This window comes from Paramisgurnus dabryanus, chromosome 15 (assembly GCF_030506205.2).
Source record: "Paramisgurnus dabryanus chromosome 15, PD_genome_1.1, whole genome shotgun sequence".
NCBI lineage: Eukaryota > Metazoa > Chordata > Actinopteri > Cypriniformes > Cobitidae > Paramisgurnus > Paramisgurnus dabryanus.
Window position 1 is genome coordinate 31,881,791 of NC_133351.1, and position 24,091 is coordinate 31,905,881.

General features: G+C 34.2%; 1 protein-coding gene and 1 long non-coding RNA gene across 2 annotated transcripts; both read left to right on the plus strand.

Moving 5' to 3' along the window:
• Nucleotides 1–7,887: 7,887 nt before the first annotated feature.
• LOC135782856 (uncharacterized) lies at nt 7,888–9,396 on the plus strand. The gene is made up of 3 exons (XR_010545520.1): nt 7,888–8,150; nt 8,845–8,990; nt 9,307–9,396. It is a non-coding gene; the product is annotated as an uncharacterized lncRNA (long non-coding RNA).
• Nucleotides 9,397–14,085: 4,689 nt separating this feature from the next.
• LOC135782909 (uncharacterized) lies at nt 14,086–23,692 on the plus strand. Its single transcript, XM_065293397.2, has 13 exons — nt 14,086–14,193; nt 14,268–14,365; nt 14,437–14,469; nt 14,542–14,631; nt 15,151–15,222; nt 15,367–15,455; nt 18,970–19,072; nt 19,462–19,567; nt 19,653–19,702; nt 19,764–19,842; nt 22,393–22,844; nt 22,947–23,140; nt 23,484–23,692. Exons 1-13 carry the CDS (start codon nt 14,187–14,189, stop codon nt 23,617–23,619), a joined length of 1,509 nt encoding a protein of 502 aa, XP_065149469.1. The 5' UTR covers nt 14,086–14,186; the 3' UTR covers nt 23,620–23,692.
• Nucleotides 23,693–24,091: the final 399 nt, after the last annotated feature.

Sequence of the window (24,091 nt, forward strand, 5' to 3'; positions counted from 1 at the left end):
TATTATTTGGAATATTTCTATTACTGTTTGTATGATTCTGGATACATATAACATATATAATTGTAGATCCGGTCAATATACTGATTTACTCTTTTTTTTTTCTTGGACATCATGATTCTGATTTTGTGCTTTGTTTAAAACGTTTAAAAGATCTGTTATAGGCGGATTAAATAGTCAAGACAGGATTGTGGTTTCTATTGATTTATTCCCAGTGTTTGTGCTATTTCTTCTTCTACCCCTCGGATAATTTTTAAATGACCCATATATTCCTAACAATATGTAAAAGTGTTGTTTCTCTTCAGAGATAAAGCTACCCATGCAGTACAAAATTTATCTTCTAATGCCATTTCTACTTGCACATGTTGTTTAAAATAAGCCAATCGTGTTCTTGTCACCAGCTGTTTTCACACAACTGGCCCTCTCATACACAGCAATGACGTATAAACTGACCAATCACTGTTTGCTTGTCATCGGTAACAAATGTCTGGATTGGTTAATTAAGAGGAGGCGGGACTTTTTATAAAATGGAAAGTTATGTAAGTTACACAGTGTCGTTGATGTGTATTAGGAGAAATATCACTGTAAGTAAACATACAAAAAATAAGTTGTAATAAAACTTTTGGCTGACGTAGACAGGAATAAACAAATTAATAATATATTATTAATTTGTTTATTCCTGTCTACGTCAGCCAAAAGTGAAAAAAAACTCTGTAAAAATATGTAATTTTTGTGGAAACCTGATTTTTGTAGCTCACTTTTACATGCTAATATTTTTAAAATGTAAAAAAAATTATAATATGTGATTTTTGTGGAAAACTGATTTTTGTAGCTTCACTTTTACATGCTTATATTTTTTAAATGTAAAAAAAAAATGTTTTATTCTCATAGATTTTCCATCATTTTAAAAAGGTACTTTATATTGAACTCCTTATAGACTGTTCGAGTCATTTAGGACACTCACAACAAAAAGTTGAATGTGAAGTATAAAGAAATTGTTAGAAAATGAAAAGATTTTTCATAAATCATTAAGCAATGAAATGAATGTCAGTTTGACTGCGTCATGTCAGCGCCACCTGCTGCTCATCGACTGTAATGTGATGTTAAAAACAAGTATTTCAAGCTTATTACGTAAATTAAACACAGTTTTTTCACTGTTTTTTATGTATAATGTATATGCAACATTTGACCAATCTGCAGTGATTTTATACTTCCTGTGTACATTGTAGACCCTGTAGGCTACTCTGTTTAATCAGCCTGAGGCACACAGACAGACAGACATACAGACAGACAGACAGACAGGACTGCAATGAATGGAGCTTCCCTGCAGAGAAACAATCAACAATCCAACCCTTCATCTGATTCCAGACCTTTGATTTAACTCCAGCTGATTGTGACACTTACATTGATTAAACACACACACACTTACATTCTTTTGTGGGGTCTTTCAATAGACAAAATGGTTTTACAATAATTCATAAATTTTTATTGTGGTGATTACAACAGACACAAAACATTCTGACAACATTTATGGATATGAATACTTATTTATCATGGTAGTCAGATGTTTACCGTATGTTATCCTTGCTGTTTTAAACATCACATAAACATCCGAGGCTAAGAGATGACTAAAAAAATAAAAATCAAATTAAATATATGTAGGCCTACTGTAGATGAAAAGCTCCTGTGACTGTAAAAACATGTGCTTTATTCTTTATAAGAATTGTTATTATTATTATTATTATTATATTTTAATATAATGATCCAGCTACAACCAGTGATGTACAGATTAAATGTTTAGAATTGCAATATGATTATTATGATAGCTGTATATTTCATGCTAATTGTCTAAATGCCTTAAAAGTGCATGTAGTATGTATTCATTTAGTTTCTATGGATTTATCTTTTTATGTGCATTTTCTGATATGCATATTTTCTTAATAGCATTACTATTATAACAATCCTATTACAGTCCTGCAGACAGACAATTATGTTTATAGCTAATATCAATCACTAATAATAACCACCTTATGAAAATCTGATAAAGGCAGTAGTGGCTTTATAGCAATGTTAATGTTCTGATTATAAACCTACAGACAACTATGTGTACAGTTAGTGCTGCTAAAATATACAAGGAACACAAACCTGAATAAAAACATTTAAATGCTGACAGTATTGTGTGAGTGTTGAATGGTTCAACTGGGTAATAATCAATTTTTTTGCAGCTGTTTCCTTTTTTCCTCTTTGTATAACAAACAGATATCTAATTATGGTGAGATGGCTGTATGGTTCATCATCACAAAACCACACATATGTCTTTCTTATGGTATTTTTATGGGGATAGGATTTGGTTCTGTCTGCATGCATTAAAAAACTGAGGTCTGGTTTCACAGACAAGGCTTAAAGCAACACTAAAGAACTCTGGCTCTTTGCTCCCCCTACAGGTTAGAAGCGTAATTGTTCATTACCACTGTCATAAATACTGAGGCATAGCTGGCTCTGATTGGATTGTAGGTCTGCCGTAAAGCAAGTTTTTGTAGTATTCACTCGGACTACAGGACCACTACCCGACGTTTGGAAACTTCTTTAGTGCGGTTTTGGCCGATAGAGGGCTGCAAAGCGAATGTGAAAGTGCTGTTCACCCTGTTTAGAGTGGATGAACGACTGAAACTGTTTTGGAAGCGTTATTTTAAGGTAAAAAAAACTCTTTGGTGTTGCTTTAACAAAAGCAAGGCCTTAATACATTAAAGGGGACAGAGAATGAAAAAACATTTTTACCTTGTCTTTGTTGAATAATGGTTGTCTACTCGCATTCACAAACATACGAAAAGTGCAAGATATGCTAAACATGTCGTCTCGTAGAAATTCCTCTTTTAAAAATGTCAGCCAAAAAACGGCTCAATCTAAAAAACTGATGCTTATGACATCACAGGCATCTAACTACCCCTCCACTTTAAAATAATTGGCTACATTTTTTGAGTGTCAGCAAAGTCAGCCAATCAGTAATGAGATTGCAAGTTAAGCCAGTAGGGGGAGCCAAATAGGTGCAAAACCACTTGTTTAAAATTCCCCACCCTAATAGAGCTATCTGAGAGAGGTTTTTAGAAAGCTTCTAAGGCATTACAGACCCAAACAAAACATTTTTGTCTACATGTCACATCACAGAACAAGGATAAATACCCCGTTCAATCATTCTATGTCACCTTTAAGATGAAAACATCTTTTATAAACATACCTTAGAAAGAGATGTTACTGATGTGTATCTTCAGACAAATCAGTGGCACTGGCTTATTTAAAGATGTGTCAGTGTGAGTTATTTTCAGTTGAGACAGCTCAAACATGTGTTTTAGTCAAGGACTAGCCTTAAGCCTCATCTTTGAAACCGGTGGTTAATATGTCAATAGATTGCATTTCGTATTCTTTAATAGCATACTGTAGAAATGTCACATTGCCCTATTAAAATAAACCTTAGGCTAAGATCTTCATTATAGTGAACATGAATATGTTGCTCCAGTGGGACACCCAACTTTCCATTAAACATGATGGTTATATTACCACAACTCACTTTCTGCTCATTTTGTGACTGAAATCTGAAATGTGAAGTTTCTGTGGCAAGACCATGTGTTTTTAATCATTTTTAGATTATGGATTATTAGTTGTGTGATGGTTATCAGTTATTATTCTGTTAAAATAGCAAACTCAGTACAATCGAGTGCTAGTGAATGATAAATACAGTTGTTTTATGTTGAAAATTAGATTTATGAATCAAGGAGTATAAGAATCCTGGCGATGGACAGAAAGTATTCTTGTAACTTAATGGACTGAAGTTTGAATCACTGTTTCTCTACTGAGCCATGAAAGTTGTGTTGCTGTGTGTCAATCTAGGTGGATTTATCAAAAATATCTTCATTTGTGTTCAATATGGAGCTGTAGCTGTCTTTAAGAATCGGCTAAAAACCCATCTCTTCCGCCATAACCTATTGTAGGACTTACTATCTTTTACTATCTTTCTCTATTTTTCCTTTTTCTTTCTTCCTAAAAAAAAAAAATTTACTATCCAACCCTTGGCTATACTGTGTTGGACTTGATGAGACTTTTCCAGTGCGCTTATGTGTTGCTGTTCTTGTGTTGCTAATTGCTTCTATTGTTTACCTCATTTGTAAGTCACTTTGGACCAAAGCGTCTGCTAAATGACTAAATGTAAATGTTCTGAAGATGAACGAAGGTCTTACAAGTGTGGACTGACATTAGGTTGAGTAATTCATGACAACACTGACACTTTAATGTAATCTATATGAAGTCAAATGCCTCTACTCCTGAATTTGTGATCTGGATTTGTGTGTTTGATCAAGGCTGAAGAGAAACTGTGAGAACTGCTGTTGATCTGCTAGTTCTGTTATTTTACTGCTCATTACACTGTTTTATATTACACTGCAGAGCCACTTTGATAATTCTGGTTAAAAAAAAAAAATAATGCAATAAAGTATATATTTTATATTTAAAACCCCCAAAAATGAATATGTTTTTCTCCAAAAATGCTACAAAAATAAAGTCATAAGTCTCAACTACTTCTGATCCAAATTTCAAGTTAAAATCACAAAAATTAGGTTTTTGTCACACTTTTTGTGGTTTTACCAACAAAGGCCACTAGGTGTCAATGGTTAGCTTTCACAAATTAATAAATTACTGTTACTGTCAGGGTTTTGTTTCTATTAAGTTAGTTTTTATCATTATTCATTATTACTCCTTGTGTTTGTTACCTTTAATTAGTCACACCTGTGTTTAGTTGATCAATCATTATTAGTTACAGCTGTTTGTCATTATCATTTATCCTTTATAGTCTGCCCTAATGTGCCTGTTCTTTGTCTGAACTCGTTTGTATGTATCCTTGTCATCGTGTTTGCTGTCCTACGTGAATAAAGTCCTGTTAGTTTTATAATCCTGCCTTTTGTCATCGTTTATGTATGCATTATTAATACTGCAAATATTTAATGCATAAATGTAAACATTCTTAGAGCTTTCCATTAATATGTAGTTTTTCAAGATAAGTGCTGGCTAAAAAACAATTTTTTTTAAAATATGTAATGCAAATGTCCCATCTGTGGGACAATGACAGTTAAAGAACAGCTTTGGTTTGGCAAGGAAGTATAGCTGTTCGTGTATATTATGGATGTAATTGTGTTGGCTACAAATTTACAAGTATCTGCCAACATATCAGTCCTGATGTAGCTTATGAAATATTTGACTTGTCACTTAAAGCTCTCGTTAGTTTGTTTAGTGTGTTGTGATTTGATAGCAGCTTAGCTTAGCAGAACCGTTTGAGCCAAAGCTGGTGACTGGGCAGAGTTTCTTATATTGATGTCATTTAATTGGGAAGTAGAGGGCTGTAGTCCAAACTGGCCATTCACTGTATAGGCTTTGAAAGAGGAATTCTCTTATATCACCTGGCAGTGAACTTTGAGCTTTATCATTGTACATGTATTATTTATGCTATTATAGCAACATAACACACTAACCAGGGTTTAAAAAATGGGATCAGGAAGAACATGACCTTTTATGGAGCTGTAAAATCAACAGATGGTACTGAATGGACTTAGGTCAACACAATCAATGAGCTTCACAGCAATGTTAATATCTGATAAACCTCATTTCAGTGATGTGAGACACGATCGTGTTCTGAGTAACGCTGAGATGAAACCTAAACATCCATTGGTCGTCAGCTCAAACAAACACTATTTTTATATGAAGTGGGACTATACAGGTACTGGATTGATCTGTTTTCTCTTTACACTGCAAACCCATCTTGGTCGCTGGCCGTTTTGCCTGCGTCAGTAAGAATCTCGATGAATTCTCGCTGTCAACTTCTTTTCCGCCCTCTGATTCATACTGGAGCCAAAGCGAGAAGAAAATAATCAAATAAATAACCGGCACCGGTCAATGACAGCACATTGATCTAGGGCTTGCGTCCACCCCCGCCCGACTGTGCCCTCCATCATTTTTAAACGACGCTCCTGTAAAACATAAGCCGATGGTTCTGACAGCTGTTTGTTAGCAGGATAGATGAGCGAGAGTCTCGTGCTGTGTTTTCCGCTCTGTGAACGAGACCGAGGCTGTAAAGTTAATAGCATCTGTCAGATAAACACTAAATTGGGTTTGCTGTGTTTCAGTGGTGCGTCACTGTGAAATTTGTCATTCATCACTTCTATTGGATGGATGACAGCGTTGTGAATTTGCTATGTACACGCAATTTAAAATGGTTTTAAGTTAAATGTGAAAACGATGCAGCGTGGGTTGGTTAGTTGATGAACGGCACCTACAGATGATCCTCTGAAGCGTCCACCTCCTTCTTTCATTTGTGTGTAGAAGGTCAACAGAGTTCAATGGAGAAGATGAAAAATTGTGTTTTGGACATAAGCAAAGGCGGGACAGCACGAGCCAAAAGAATAAACAAATGCTGCTGAAAGCCTGAAAATACTTCTAATAAATAATGCCTTTACTGAATATCAACTATATCTAAAATGGCCCATTTTATTCTTATTGGAAATAAACTTGATATTTATTTCAGCGTTGAGACAGATTACGTTTTTTTCATCTACAGAGAGCCATTGAGTTTATTAAAATCATAAAAATATATTGTCCTTCAGATGTTGGCTGTACCTCACAGCTTTAACAAACCAATGGACGATATTCAGTATGACCACTAACAATAATCCAATCCATGAAAAAAAAAATGTAATAAATGTTTGATCAAATAATCTAAATATTACTTATTTCAGGTCAATTGAAAAAAAATTCTAAAAATAGTTTTTTTAATATACAGAACATTTGTGCTTCACATACAGTATACGTCTGTTCAGTTGAACAGAAATTATTTATATTATATCAGTGCCAATTATGAATTGATAATCTGAAGTGAATTTATTATTAAGACCGTGGTTTAGTTTATTAAATGTGAGAATTGCGATGAAAACTGTTATTGATGTGATGAATTCATTTTGCTTTCTTTTCTCAAAAACATTTAGATCAGCTGTTTTGTTTTGCAGATGTCAATGATAACATACAGAGATTTTCTCTTTGATCTAAACAGATTTCTCCAGGCTGTTTTATGATAAAGGGTTAAATGCACCTGCAGTCCCTTAAACAAATTAGCTGTGTTTTTGTTGTTGTTGTAATTATTTTTTGGGGAAGGGGTATTTGACCATTGGCAAAACTATGGTTTAACTATACCAACCATGTATTTTTGCTTTCAAATGTAGTAAACCTATGATTAATTTTCATAAGTGGTTACCTGGTGTTTTTTATGTATAGATTTTGTACTGAGAGGTGTATAAACTCTCTCAAACCTCCAATATGGTTGCAATGTTAGTAAATGAAGAAACACTTATCATGTATTTGAATCAATGTGATCAATGAATGTGATGATGAGTTATGCTAAATGAGCTACTATGAGTCATTAAAGATATTGAGCATCATCTCCTCCATTACCATTATCATCATTGAAAGATTTCAGACAGTTCGAGGAATGAGTTTTAATCATCAATTCAGCTTTTAAGAGTCAACAGCATCATTTAATGTTTTGAGTCTTTAAATTCAGTCTGATGAATCTTGTTTTTGAAAATTGAGATATTACTGTGTGTTGTGGCGTAAATGTAAATGTGTTATGTAAAATAGGACACTGCTAAATTAACATTTTTATCATTTTATCATTTTTCCTTTCTGTAGATTTGGAAAGGGGTACAGTATGTAAACTTGTGATCAGATCTGTAACCTTTGTACTCAAATATAAAATATTAAAATATAATAAACCAAAGATCAATTTAAAGCAATTAAGTTCATTTGAAAGCCATCTTTGGAGAGACATCTGGGCAGCCAGAGCCGATCGGCCCTATACGCTTATACACAGCAAAATCACCAGTGTTAAATTTTCAGGGATGGTGTTAAATACACAGTGTTGATGTTGTTTTAACACTATCTGGTAATAAAATAACACTGCCATTGCTAGGCCAGTGTTACATTCACAACAGTGTCAGTGTTAAACAAGGGTGTTATCAGATTTCACTCTGAGCGGTGTAAATCAAGCCACGCCTCCACTAAACATATCCTGTCAGGGATTTTACCGCCATTTTCTTTCACAGGAGGACTGAAGAGATCAGGTAAATCAGTCTCATAATATTCACATGGTTTAGCTAAATTAAACTGTTATTTCTCTGTCTGACTCTACGCAGCCATATGCCAAAAAACCCAAATAAGGTATTTTTCCCATTTTACTTCCCCTTTATTCGTTATTTGGTTCAGTTTAATCAGAGCTACCTTGTGTTATGTTGTTTCCTTGTTAGTTTAGTATAAAGTTAAACTGCTAGCTAAAAGTTTTAACCAAGAAGGATAATATTAACAGGAGATATGAACGAATTAAACCATGATAAAACGCGACATGCACTACAAATTGAAGGTATTAAGTTGAATGAAAGCTCGTTTATTCACCATATGATGCTCGTTATGAGGTAATCATAGAGGCTAGATACCGTGAGTTAACGAGGTCGTTTACATGCACGTGAGTGCACTGATATCGGTTAATTATTCAAATTACTGAAAAACACGGAGAAAACCGCAACCGCATCGTCATGTGTTTTTCTTAGATGTATGCAAACAGGGGAAATATCGCCAAACCAACAATTAATTTGACCAAAACCTCACAATATATCATTATTTGTATGCACATATTGCTGGATTGGATGCATTGTGTGTTGTAAGCTTTTCGTGGTGCTAGATGTCAGACAGATGCAAATGGCAAATACATACGAAAGTGTCAAACGTGTATGGCGAACATTTGTTTTTCTGTCATTATAGATGCTAGTTTGGTGAAAGTTCACACTGAGTGCTTCAAATCATTCAGACGAGATGCTGTTTTTAGGGCAGTTTATTAAAGAAGACCTGACATGGATGACTTCCAATGAGAAACGACTGCTAATACTTATATAAATTCATTACAGAAGGTAAGTTTATATATTTATACATATAAATCATTTTATTTGACATAACTGAACAGTTAACCAATCTTTTTAGTATATGTAGTTTTGTACATATTATGGTTATTAATCTGGCAAGAAAGTCACATGACCTGCTGCCAACTTTAATAAAGATATTGTCTTCTCATACATCGTTTTGCTATTGATATCATATTAAATAGCAATCAAATTGATTACTATTTTGAAAATGTATAAATGAAGATTCATATTTTGTCTTGAGTGCGGTTTTTAATATAAAAAGAATGTTGAGTTTTCAGAGTCTTTATTGTCATTTTTGTGATAGGACCCTACCAGACTATATTTGAATACGGCATACCCATGAATTCTTGAACTGTTATTCCTTAACCCAGTTTGGAGGATAAGAGCTTACCAATAGTTATGTGAGTACACACAGTACATTAGTCTGTACACTGTCTCTAACATGATTTATTATACTGAGATTATTTTGATTCAAATAACGGTTAAAACTGCACCCTTTTTGGTATTTTCTTGACTCTTTTGTCTTTGAAAATCTGCAGAAATATGCTGAGGCGATGTATTGCAAAATGGCCAACATACAACAATTAAAGGATAATTGCAGACTACATCCTGATGAAGATACGGATGACCCTCTGTCTGGTCAACAGGAGTTTAAATATGGTAAGTGTAAATGGGTTTGCTGCTTTTATGGTTTTAAAGTTTAACTGTATACTCATGGTGTTTAAATTCTGTTTTGGTAGGACGGGACAGTGATGTGGCAGCTCTTCCCTGGCTCATTCACCTCTTGCCTTCATTTGTAAAAGGAAGAAAGACTGGAGAGGGTCAATGTGCAACTGAAGCTACTAAGTTTTTTGGTATTTTGTTCTAGTTATTTATTCAGCAGTTAGTTTGCTTGCATTGTTCACCCCATCTAAATGCATACAAGTTCATAAATACACATCAAATACATTGATCAAATACACTCTTTTAAAACACTCTTAGGTGATGAGAATCAATCCATGCTTTGAGGGGGATGAATCAGCACAGCCCTGCCTGCACTGCGTTGGGAACAGAAGTTGCATCCAGAATTTTTGCATCATTCTGGACCAAAAAGCCATTCCCTCCATGATGAAGACCACTGATTCAGCCTTCCACTACATCATGAGTAAAACAACTACAGAACTAAATACCAGGTTGGAACGTATTTAAGAAAAATGAAACGTCTTTTGGATTGAAATGTCTGTTTTGTTATGGAAAAATCTTTAGTATTGTGAAGGATAAGCATTTCTGCCTGCCAGTAAGGTAATTGCAGTGTATTTTAATGTTCAAGTTTTGAGTAGGGTGGCTAATTTTTTTTTAACTCTCATTTGATATATTAAAGACCTTATAATAAGTGGTTTTCATGTCACTGCGCTGTGGTATAAGATAACTTTCATTATTCCATACTGTATTCTGTTTCTAATTGTAGCTGAGGTATTTAAATAAGCAGTGTTAAATGCAAAGTGTTGTGTGTATCAATGTAAATATTAAATGTGATGTACTTTAATAAAAAGAGGTTTTGCAATATTTCTTGTCATTTGTCTTTTATAGAAACAACCCATTAGCAACAAAATTGGCTATTAATCAGTATTTCAACACTTAACATTGTTGAATTCACAGGTGACCGTGATTTTGCCAAGTAGGGAGTGTTCCTGGATTAACATCTCTTTGTTGATCCTGGATCCACATTTCAATCAACCAATCACAGCCCTCTGATGTCATCAGTGTGTGCCTACCAAACCATCACCGATTGACCACATGTGGATTCCCTCCATTTTCCACCCCAGCAGGCTAAAAGAGGTAAGATATTACATCGATCCTGTTGAATTTGACCCAAAAATGAAATTTTGTAAAAGCATTTATCGCAAAAATCATGCAATTCAACTGAATAAATATAATTTCAGCATTTTTGTGACCAAAAGCATCGTGTACAAAAACTGATTTTGCTTATGATCTACTGTTAATTATTACAACGTTTAAGGAGATTATATTAAAATATTTTTTTAAACTAGTGCTAGACTGCATTTTTGCCTTTTCTGTTTAAACGAGCTGTTGGCTGTATTAAGGAGTTTCAAAATTAAAGTTTGTGTATGTTGGCATTGATCCCATTAGAATAATTTCAAAACAGTCGAAAAGTGTTACTTTTTATATGGTACAGTCTGAAATAACAAAAAAATGTATTTTGAATCATTTCAATACAGTCTAAATTCCTGCACCATAATAATTCCTGTTTAAATTTTCTGTTTAAATTCGCTGATGTTGATCCTGGACCATCATAATAATTTTTGTTTAAATTCGCTAATGTTGATCCTGCACCATAGTAATCATTTCTGTTTTTATTCGTTTATGTTGATCCTGGACCATCATAATCATTTCTGTTTAAATTCGCTGATGTTGATCCTGGACCATCATAATCATTTCTGTTTAAATTCGCTTATGTTGATCCTGGACCACCATAATAATTTCTGTTTAAATTCGCTTATGTTGATCCTGGACCACCATAATAATTTCTGTTTAAATTCGCTTATGTTGATCCTGCACCACCATCGTAATAATTTCTGTTTAAATTCGGTGATGTTGATCCTGGACCATCGTAATAATTTCTGTTTAAATTCGTTTATGTTGATCCTGGACCATCATAATCATTTCTGTTTAAATTCGCTGATGTTGATCCTGGACCATCATAATCATTTCTGTTTAAATTCGCTTATGTTGATCCTGGACCACCATAATAATTTCTGTTTAAATTCGCTTATGTTGATCCTGCACCACCATCGTAATAATTTCTGTTTAAATTCGGTGATGTTGATCCTGGACCATCATAATCATTTCTGTTTAAATTCGTTTATGTTGATCCTGGACCATCATAATCATTTCTGTTTAAATTCGCTGATGTTCATCCTGGACCATCATAATCATTTCTGTTTAAATTCGGTGATGTTGATCCTGGACCACCATAATAATTTCTGTTTAAATTCGGTGATGTTGATCCTGGACCATCGTAATAATTTCTGTTTAAATTCGTTTATGTTGATCCTGGACCATCATAATCATTTCTGTTTAAATTCGCTGATGTTGATCCTGGACCATCATAATCATTTCTGTTTAAATTCGCTTATGTTGATCCTGGACCACCATAATAATTTCTGTTTAAATTCGCTTATGTTGATCCTGGACCACCATAATAATTTCTGTTTAAATTCGCTTATGTTGATCCTGCACCACCATCGTAATAATTTCTGTTTAAATTCGGTGATGTTGATCCTGGACCATCGTAATAATTTCTGTTTAAATTCGTTTATGTTGATCCTGGACCATCATAATCATTTCTGTTTAAATTCGCTGATGTTGATCCTGGACCATCATAATCATTTCTGTTTAAATTCGCTTATGTTGATCCTGGACCACCATAATAATTTCTGTTTAAATTCGCTTATGTTGATCCTGCACCACCATCGTAATAATTTCTGTTTAAATTCGGTGATGTTGATCCTGGACCATCATAATCATTTCTGTTTAAATTCGTTTATGTTGATCCTGGACCATCATAATCATTTCTGTTTAAATTCGCTGATGTTCATCCTGGACCATCATAATCATTTCTGTTTAAATTCGGTGATGTTGATCCTGCACCATCATAATCATTTCTGTTTAAATTCGGTGATGTTGATCCTGGACCATCATAATAATTTCTGTTTAAATTCGTTTATGTTGATCCTGGACCATCATAATCATTTCTGTTTAAATTCGCTGGTGTTGATCCTGGACCATCGTAATAATTTCTGTTTAAATTCGGTGATGTTGATCCTGGACCATCATAATAATTTCTGTTTAAATTCGTTTATGTTGATTCTGGACCATCATAATCATTTCTGTTTAAATTCGCTGGTGTTGATCCTGGACCATCATAATCATTTCTGTTTAAATTCGCTGATGTTGATCCTTGACCATCATAATCATTTCTGTTTAAATTCGGTGATGTTGATCCTGGACCATTATAATCATTTTTGTTTAAATTCGCTGATGTTGATCCTGGACCATCATAATCATTTTTGTTTAAATTCGCTGATGTTGATCCTGCACCATCATAATAATTTCTGTGTAAATTCGCTGATGTTGATCCTGGATCATCATAATAATTTCTGTGTAAATTCGGTGATGTTGATCCTGGACCATCATAATAATTTCTTTTTAAATTCGCTAATGTTGATCCTGGACCACCATCATAATAATTTCTGTTTAAATTCGCTGATGTTCATCCTGGACCATCATAATAATTTCTGTTTAAATTCGGTGATGTTGATCCTGGACCATCATAATCATTTCTGTTTCAATTCGTTTATGTTGATTCTGGACCATCATAATCATTTCTGTTTAAATTCGCTGGTGTTGATCCTGGACCATCGTAATAATTTCTGTTTGACAGGGACAATGGACAGTAATGATACTACCCCAGAATTAGCTACAAAGCTAAATTTCATCTGCTGTCCCTGGGCAGGATTACACCAATTCATCAATAAAATACAATACAATTTAAACACAATAAATATAAAATACAATTTAAACAGTAATATACAGAGAAATATAAAAACATGTTCACTACATTATATAATTAATGATCACAAGCCTGACATGCCTTCAACCAACCTTTTAGATGTGATTTAAACTGCACAAATGTGGTGCATTGTCTAATGTCAGTTGGTAAATTATTCCAGATATTAACTGTTGTTACAGAAAATGCTGATCGACCAAACTCAGTCTTTGCAAAATGCGCCTCACAATCGCCTCTCAACGATGCTCTTGTCTGTCTTATATTATTGGTGCGTAATGAAATAAATTTATTTAATGGTGGAGGTGCAAGATTATTTACAATTTTGTACATTAAAATGCATTTGTAAAATATAACAAAATTGCTAAAAGTAAATAAGTTATGCCTCTGAATTACAAGACAGTGATGTTATCTAACAGGTTTCTTATCAAACACTTTTATAGCACGTTTATATAAACTATGTAAAGGTCTAAGAGTAGATTTTCCTGCTTGTGACCATGAGGTAATGCATTGGGTTAGAGAACTTGTTATACTTGTTGGAATTATATTTGTTAACAGTTTTTTTCTCTTTCGTTGTTTACAGTGATACTTTACAGTCGCATCACATATGATTTATTATGACTGGTAAGGGTGCAATTAGAATTTTCATATTATAAATAATTATAATAATTTTTCCAGTAATTTCTTTCTTTACACAGATCGCACTTTAGAGTCCTTAGTGGGCTGTATTGGGCCTTACAGTCTTTCAGCTGGCCATTTAAAAGCACTGTATGAGCCAGGTTACATTCCAGATGTGGTGAGTTAATACCGCATTCTAAATGACAGATGGCTTTTTTAACGGTTTCTAACTACAGCTATTATCAATAGGTAATAGATGCCCTCATGTTTATCATCTGCAAGGTATGTTATTTGAAATTAACCATTTAAGTACAATTATATTTTGGTACTAAAAATAGACCTTTTCTCATTAAGAAATACCAGGATGTGTACAGTATTTGCACCCAGTCAATGACGAAGATTCTGTCCGGATCACAGAGGGTCAAAAGTCACTACTTTTGCAAGGTGCATTAAATATTTTACATACTTGATAATTTATTATTTAATATAAGTAAGACATTTGCCTTTCTAAATAATAAAGCTATGACACTAGTCTCACCAAGTGGAATTACAGAAATGTGCATTGTTTTCATTGGGTTAAGTACTTTCAATGGTTGAGCCAGTGTAACCAAGGCAGAAGTTGTAAAGACTAATAGTCCAACTGCAGGAAGGTTTGCCAAGAAATTTCATGCTCCCTTGTAAAAAATTTTTTTTTGTATTTTCAAAATACCTTTTAAAAATGTCATAATATGTTTCATTTTGGTACAGACATTTGGTACATTTGAGTAACCAGTATGCACCTTTTAGGTATAAAAGTGTACCGCCCCAGTGACAGCTTTTGTACCTTCTTGTACCCTTTTCTCTGAGAATGTAGCACACAAGTAGTACATATTTGCATCATCTTTCACACGAACACAAATTTACCTAAAGTAAGAGAATGTTTTAACTTTGAAAAATTGATAACTAATCATTCTGTCTTTCTAGAAAAACATACTTAAAAGCTATGAGAGAGTCATTGGTGCTGTGCTGGAAAATAAAAATCACTGGACACTTTTTGTAAGTACACCAAATCATACCGTACCATTTTTTTAAGCTAATGCTTAGAAATGACCATTTGTGTTTTTCATCCTGCAACAACAACAAAAATTGACATTTGAGGATTATTATGAGATGACTGTATCTTCTGTACTTATTCTGTAGTTCTGTGACCTAACTAAACAAGAGGTCACATACTTGGATTCATTTGGTGAGACAAATGAAAAGAAAGAGAAGATTCTTAAGAACTGGAGGTAATAAATTTACATTAACATTGAACGATGTTTTGGCCTGTACAAAGTTTCTACCTGTCTTATTTAGTTGATCCTAGTATGTTACCTAAAAAAATTTAAATTCTGTTGTCATTTGTTCACTCTCAAACTGCTCCAAACCATATGTTTTTTTTATTCTGTTGAAAACAAAAATATTTTGAATAACATTGGTAACAAAACAACATACTACTTGAACAACTTCTTCCGCATTCTTTTCAGTCTGGCTATCCATTTTGGTAACAGCTTTCAGTGTATGTAAATGCAGAAATCATGGTACATTGAGCCATATCATACACCCAGCACAATGCAATGGAAGGTGCTATGCAAGTGTCTCTTAGCTAGTTTCAGCCTGACACGGTTATCATTTTACAGTTAGTAATATGCACAACCCCCGCACATTCATAAAGATAAAGATAAAAATACCTTTATTTCATAATGGATACTCATTGCATGTATCAGAATTACATATTTGCAGGAATGACAAATGCAGATCTGGTTTCCTCTCTGGAGAAGCGTTCAATCGTTGCTCTTGCAAATTTCACAAGAATAACTTCTTCAGTGTTCACTGGTTGGTGAGCTTGGTTTAAGCGAAGCTCTGTCTGTGAAACCAGTCCATAGTTCTTGCACTGTCAGAAAAAAAACCGTAGAAAACTGTACCTTTTTTGTCGATCCCAATGTACCGTTTTGTACCTTTACAGGTATATAAACATAATACAATGTTGTACATTTTACTGTTCCTTAAGGATCGATTGTGTACCTTTAAAGGTACAGTTAACTGTTTTGTACCCCTAAAATTGAACTGGTAAAAAATTGTTCCTTAAGGTACACAATTGGTCCTTATGGTATAATATTGTACGCCATAAGGTACAACATTTTAATTTGTTGTATACCCATAAAGGTATAAAAAGGTACACCTTTGTACCTTTTTTTCTGACAGTGTAGGTTTTTGAGTTATCTGCGTTCACAAATATGTAAGTGCAAATATGCAAGTTTGTACAAGTGGTTCCTTGAAGTATTCCTCATCGTGCAAGTTTTATACAACCATGTCAGTGTGACATTGTTTTTATATTATATTTATACTTGTTAACACACATTGACAAACTTTATTGTACAAACCTACGTGTCTATATGTTTTTTAACTTGTTTTTCACACTTTAATGATACATTCTCAGTAGTAGTTATCAGTAGGGTACATGACAAGTTTTCGTAATAAAACATTTCTTGCTAAAAATGTATCAATCAGTACTTTTTAACTTGAGCAAACTATTTGAAATTGTATGTACTTAAAGGAACAGTTTGTAGGATTGTGGCCAAAACTGGTACTGCAATCACAAAACTTGTGTCTAAAACTGGTACTGCAATCACACAACTGGGGCCTGTTCTTTGTACGTCGCTAACTGGATTTGATTGTTGACGATTTGGCATTATCTTGGATCGTTTGGTTCTTCGAAGCTCATCCTAGAGTTGCTGTCATAGCAACAGGTCCGTAAGCTCAAACCTGCTCGGGAGCAGGCTTATTTCATGTAAACAAGATTAGTTTGTACCTTTTTAAGCGGATGTGATACGGAAAATCTGACGCAGTCGCGTATTCTCCATTATACGAGCGCAATCTGCGTAAGATGCATGATTAATATAAAGAGCTTTTCAAATTCAACACGTTATAAAAAAGGATAGATTTATTAAATCTTTTAGCGATGTTATTTTAAAAATATATAATATAACAAATATTCTTTTTCTGTACTTGTGCAAGTTGTTTTTGTGTAACAGGTGTTTTGATTAGTATTCTTAAACGAATGAGAAGACAAACATGCTGATCACATTCATTTTAAATTTGTTTGAATTTTCCTTAATAAAAACAGCAATCAATCATACCCAGCACTAATAGATGTTATGTACAATAAAGACTCTTACTCAGTGTGAAATAATTTTCATTTGAATAAACTAATCTCCTATTTTAGTTTTGTCTTTAGATTGTCAAGTAGCTTACAATGTCATGGATGAAAGGGTTTTCGTTTAGTATCTGTTTTATCTTTAAAACGTTGTCTACAAATATGTTACCCTGTCCCTTTCCTGTGACAAAAATGACCAAAATAACCAAATAAGTTTTTTGCACATATTTTCAGATATATCTTTATCTTCTTTACTACACTTTTCTGTGCAGACTCAGCAGATGCAGGACTTTCAGTTAACGTGGAATACTGCTAATATAGTCAGAAATCAGTTAAGAATAATGCAATTGAAGTAAACTTATTTAACCACTTGCATATAGTTTCTCTAAAGGACTACCATCTGAGAGGATTTCTTTACTGTCATCTGCATTGCTATCAGAAACGGTTGCATTTTATAATCTTTTGATGTAGAATAACATTTACATTCCCTTACTGCACATCATGCTTTATTTACCACATTCTTGGAAACTGCTAAAAGTGTTGGTGTATTATCTACAACTGCACAAAAGAGAGGAAAACACAATCTTATAATAAACTACAATTAAAATTGTATTTATCAGCAATGAAATTGTTGCATTGGCTGTAGGTTTAAGAGAGCAGCTGCCTCCAGAGATGATCTGTACAATCAATCAGTTTAGAGACATCACTCCTGCCAGCACATCACATGAAGATGCAGGACCACCACCTGTGTTTTTTATTCTGCTTTTTATGTTGCTGTTTCAAACAGATAAAACAGGATTTTAACTGTTTTTAAAATAGATTTAAAGTACTTTAGGAGCATCAAATTTTAATTACAATCAGTAATTTAAATCTATGACAAGCATAATAAAGATATCAAGATTATATTTTTACAGAAAATGTTACATTATTTATGGTGATTTATGTACAAAAGTAGCTTTAACTGGGTTTTTAAATTCAGTGTCATAAAAAGTTCACAACCTTTCATCAATAGCTCTCAGACTGTAGGGGTTAAAAAATGGGTGCGTTCTTGGCCATTGTAACAACTGGCCAATCACAGCGTGGCTGATCAGTGTTTCTACTATCGTGTGTATTGACTTTTCTTGCAGTGCACGAACGCGCAGTGATCTCAGATAATTCAATCCTGCCATACTAATCATCAACAGCAGTGGTGTTCAAAGAACCAAATAAGCGAGATCATAATTAGCCAGATCTAAACATATGGGATGTCTCATTTGATCTCAGATGTATTAAGCGACGTACGAAGAACGGGCCCCAGGTGGCCAATACACAAAATGACAACATAAACATCAGTTGAGGGCTGCAACTCCACTTTTTAAATGACAATATCATGGCCGGACCACTGTTGGCAGTGATACAAGTATTTGAAATGAAAATGATTTCTTAATGTCTAGTGACATATCAGGGCCATTTTATGATTCATTGATATAAATTTCTTACATACTGTTCCTTTAAATACAAGTAATAATACTTTTTGTGGGGAAATATTTAATTAGGTTATCTGTACTTTAACTCAAGTACTTGGTTTGTCCATCACTGATTATTTGACCTAATAACTTTATTTTCAGTTCTTTTGCTAAGGCAAAGGGATGTATCCTGGAGTGGAAATGGAATGATGTGCCCCATCCACGGCAGGACGACGGACATTCTTGTGGAATCCATGTGCTAATGGTAGATATGTAAAATGTTAATGTTGTTTGTGTGTGTGTGTTCACTCTACAAAATGCTGGGTTGTTCTTAACCCAGGGCTGGGTAACTATTGGACAGAACACATTGCTGGGTAAAATGACCCAAATAATGGGTTGTTTTAATCCAACTGCTGAGTTATTGTTAATCAGCCAGCAGTTGGGTTAAAACAACCCATTATTTGGGTCATTTTAACCCAGCAATGTGTTCTGTCCAATAGTTACCCAGCATTGTTTAGAGTGTATGTGCATTTATGTGTATATATACGGTGGTGGCCAAAGAATATTGACCTTTGATTAGAGTGAACGTAATTTTACTTATACATTGTATAAATATTGACAAAAGGCCTGTTAATTTATTCATTTATATTTTAGTTTGCTCAGGCCCTGCTTGATGGAAAAGGATTTGTGGATGGATATTCTTCTACTGATATTCCTCAGCTGAGGGCACAGCTCTGCTACACTCTATTTTCCTCCTTGGGTACTCACTGTTAAAAAATGTAAGACATACAAACTTAAACAATTGTATAAGAAATGATGACTAATATCATGTTTTTCCCTTGCAGATAGAAGTATGAAGTGCACAGTGTGCTGGGGTGTCCTAATGAAAGACAAGGTAATTAGAAGGATTGATGTTGTAATAAGTGGCATAATACCAAGCATTGCTTTATTTTTAGGTGTGCTGTCAGAAATGTGGTGCACACAGGCATTCGAGATGTCAGCAAATACTCTGTGGCATATGTCTAATCTGCAATGGTGAGTAATTTTAATTACAAGAACAAGCAGCTACAGTATTCCACTTACATAAACAAATGACTTTTGTTGCCCAAACATAACTTCCGATAGATTTCCGCATATATTCAATAATAGAAGAGTCCCTCTAGAGTAAATAATTTTTAATAACAAGCAAAATAAATAACCAGTAAATTACCTTAGTTCAAATCATAGCTAAAGTGAATAGATATAGAGACAGAGTGGAGCGCGTCATAACCTGAAAACCACACCCACCGGGGGGGAAACAATCCAACCGTCTCCATTGACTTTGTATTGCTAGAGGCCGCCTCCTTGTCATTTCTGGCTTAAAACAGAATAATGCCTAAAAGCTGCTGTGTGACAATATGTACAGCTAACAAGCCAAAGAACCCAGAAATAACTTTTTTTATAAGCTATCGACCTCAAAAAACAAGCGTTTAAAGACACAAAAGTGGAAAACAGGCAACTTTTCATAGTACTCCTATTAGTAAAACTGCGTCCACTAGGGGGAAATGTAGTCGGCGATCCACTTTATTCTCCTTAAAGACTGGGTTTTACTGCTTGACAGCTTATAAAAACGTATTTCTGGGTTCTTTGGCTTGTTAGCTGTACATATTGTCACACAGCAGCTTTTAGGCATTATTCTGTTTTTGTTATAAGCCAGAAATGACAAGGAGGCGTCCTCTCGCTAACAAAGTCAAAGGAGACGGTTGGATTGCCCCCCCCCCCCGGTGGGCGTGCTTTTCAAATTTGCATAACTGCGCTGTGTCTCTATACACTAAGCTAATGTTACTGTGTAAAATGAATGTATACAACGTAAATATAGATCCTTAAATTCTTGCCTGACTGCCAAATCTGCACAGGTGATCCATCACTCTTAGAACGGATGTGTAAAAACAACACATTAGTTTTGATTCTGGGACAACACATTTAGTCCACTCATCTCTGTGTTATTATTAAAACAACACATTTTGTGTTACTTTTAACACAACTTGTTATATTTTAAAACAAAATCAACACAATGACACATAATTTGTTAAAATGAATGCACAAAGATGTGTAAAAAATTAACACATCACTTCTAACAGTGATGCTCACTGTCTCCCCTTGTCTTTTGGAAACAGAAATGTTTTTATTTTCCAAAAGGGTATTTGTTCCGTTCCAGAGGTCAGTATAGTTACCAGCCACTTCCGTCCAGGCGCGTAACCGCAATGCACATGCGTCCGATGAAACTGTCTATACCAGCATTGTCAAACTCAGCTCCTGGAGGGCCAGAGTGTGTTTCAAACCTGCTCTACATACCTGTAGTATTCAAATAAGCCTAAAGGACTAGATTTGCTTGATCAGGTTCATTTAAATTCTCTGCTGAGCTCTAGGGGAGTTTACAACAACATCAATTGCAACTTACAACAAGCACGGTTCTGTACCGCTTATACAAGTGTGAGTGTAAACAAGGATGATCTGTATGATAAGGAACTCTCATACGACACAAACATTTAGTTATAAAACAGGCAGTTCTGGTTCTTCATTCATAAAATATACCCCACGGTTCAGACCGCATTACATAAGTACCACTGCGCCACTGTTGCTGCGTACTGATTTATGAAAATAAACACCACAGTCTTTAATCATATTTTTTATTTGTCTACAATTGCACAATTAATGGCGATATCCAGATAAATGTCAATAAATATTGTTGAGTCATCTCGACGATAAAGATAAAAAGTTTATAACTCAAGTTCATACGTCCGCTATTATCCACTGGGTGGCGATCTTACCCAATTTAAACACTGACGCATATTCACTCAACACTGAAAACAGCATGTTTTTATCAGTCTCTGAATCTGATCTCTTACAAAAGTTCTTCACAAAAATGAAATTATTTCCGCTTTTAGCAAAAAAAATTGAGAGATGATAAGAGAACAAATGAAGGTAGGATAAAACGTTTTTTTGTTTGTTTGTTTTTGTTTGAAAGTGGATGGTCTAATCTTTGATTTGATATTTCATGTTTATTTAAAGAAGATAATTTTTCTGTAAGGCATTAAACTAAAACTGGGTGACAACTTAAAAAAAAAACGCCGACAGGGAAAGAGTTAAGCATGCTTCCAAGAATATTTGATCATCACTTCAACAGCTGCACAATATAAATGTTAATGTATAAATTAGATGAATGTTGATTTATAAAATAAACACCACAGTCTTAAATTATATTTTCATCGTGTCTTTGCTGCGTCTGTGTTGGTTGGGAACTGCGCTCTGTTTCAGTCACACTTGATTCTGAGGAACTACTTTGTTTGATGGAAGAGTAATATTTGTACTAATATAATTACTTATTTGTGTTTTATTTTATAAAATCCCGCTAACGTTATGCATATGAAATAATGTTTTATAAACGCAATAAACCCCTCGAAGCGTTACTAGTGCATTTTATAACAGCTAAGGGGGTTTTAGGCACTGGTAACCCACTGCTTCTTGGGGTTTATTGCTTTATTGTACACCAAATGTAACTAATTTTCTCATGAAATGTATTGATTCTATTGCTTTATATGGTAGGTGGCAATTTTATGTTGCAGCCTCTACAAAGTCAAGAAAGTAAGCAGACAGAGGGAAGCACAAGAGTAACCCCAGATGATCAGGATCAACAGGGAGGAGAAAAAAAAAAAACTAACAAAACAGCCAAAGTGAAGGGGAAAAAAGGCCAATCAAAGGGTAAAAAACGCAAGGCAGGGGAATCTTTGAAGAGGGAAAAAGAGCAAGACATCAAGGGAGACAGCGAGCCACAAACTTTTGACAAGGGAAGTGATGCAGCTTGTGAAAGCGAGGAAGTAGAGGCAATTGACAGTGGAGTTTGTTCTCTGAATAACCACAGAGAGGGCATTAAAGTTTTTGGACGCTTAGCCCTCACTGGCCAGAGAAAGGCCCAATATGTTGTTACAAATGAAGAAATTCAGCGCAGAATAGAAGGGGAGAACATGTCCTCTAATGTATTCAGAGATCTGCTAGGAGTAAGTTTATAATTACAGTACACTGATAAAATTAATATATTATTATGGTAGTTATGTTTGTTTCACTATTTGTTTCTCTTGTTCTAATAATTTATTCTAAAGGGACGCAAGAAAAATTTACCTGAAATAGTCCTCACTCTTCCCAAGAAAGTGAAAACTAAGACCAGCATTTTTAGTGCACTAACAGAGGGGGAGGCTACAGACCTAGCCACTGGGCTAACCAAAAGCCTTTGTCAAAATGTTAGTCCACAGTTGGTACGCAAGGACATAAGTTACCAGGATGCAGAAATAACAAGGTAAAGTGCCATTGCTTAATGCAAAGTTATGTTTGTTGTTAGTATATGAAGAGTTTCTTTGCAAAACGAGATAAATCCATTTTTTAACATTTTTGTCAAAACATGTTTATTATTATATTATCATGTTATTATTTTGTTTTATGGTGCTACATAGCTGTATTCTTTAAGTTATGAAGATTTAAATCAAAACAAACCAACTGCAGTTGAATTGAAATTAATTGGAATGCACAACCAAAAAACGAGATTTCTGAACAATTAAAAAAACGGTGGTTATCTCGTTTTGCAACGAAACTCTTCATATGTTGGCTGTTTAATTTTTACAGTTTTGTCTTTTTCATTAAAGGACAGCTCTTGCTGCTGTACGTGCTAACTTGCAATCAAGCCTGAACAATACTTCACCCTTCAGTTTGTTAACCCACACATTTGGTCCACAAGCAGTTGATGGTGTCTTGGGTTTCATTATAGAGAGTTTAAAATGAAATGTAGTAAGAGAAAAGTTTTACTAGCAGCAGCTTTCAGCCTTTTGTGAATGTTCATGTTTTGTTAAATCAGTCAGTAGACTAGGGCCTACTGTTTTAAGTTTTACCTCTACTGAGTATTTCTACTTTTCTATAGTTAATCTCTCTCTCTCTCTCTCTCTCTCGTTAATTTTACAAAACCAGCCCAGTGTTAAGCTAAATTTTACACCTATGTAGTGTAAAGAAGTAAATAAACATGTTTTATTGGAAAATTTTCTTTAAACAGAATCACTCAAGACCACCATAAATAATTAGAAATTATTGTGATATTTAATTGTAATTGTAATACTCTACAATAAAAAATATAAAATTGAAATCGACTTTTTTTTATTGACAATTAATCTTGTAGTTTAAGTATTTAACATTTACTTACCATTCAGTTCATTCATAGAGATTTAACAATACTAAAATCACTCTTAATTTGATCCCAAAT

Coding starts and splice junctions, on each gene's coding strand:
- LOC135782909 (XM_065293397.2), top strand. Junction 14,632..15,150: donor AAAGTCACTACTTTTGCAAG/GTGCATTAAATA, acceptor CTGTCTTTCTAG/AAAAACATACTTAAAAGCTA. Junction 19,073..19,461: donor GTGGAATCCATGTGCTAATG/GTAGATATGTAA, acceptor TTTATATTTTAG/TTTGCTCAGGCCCTGCTTGA.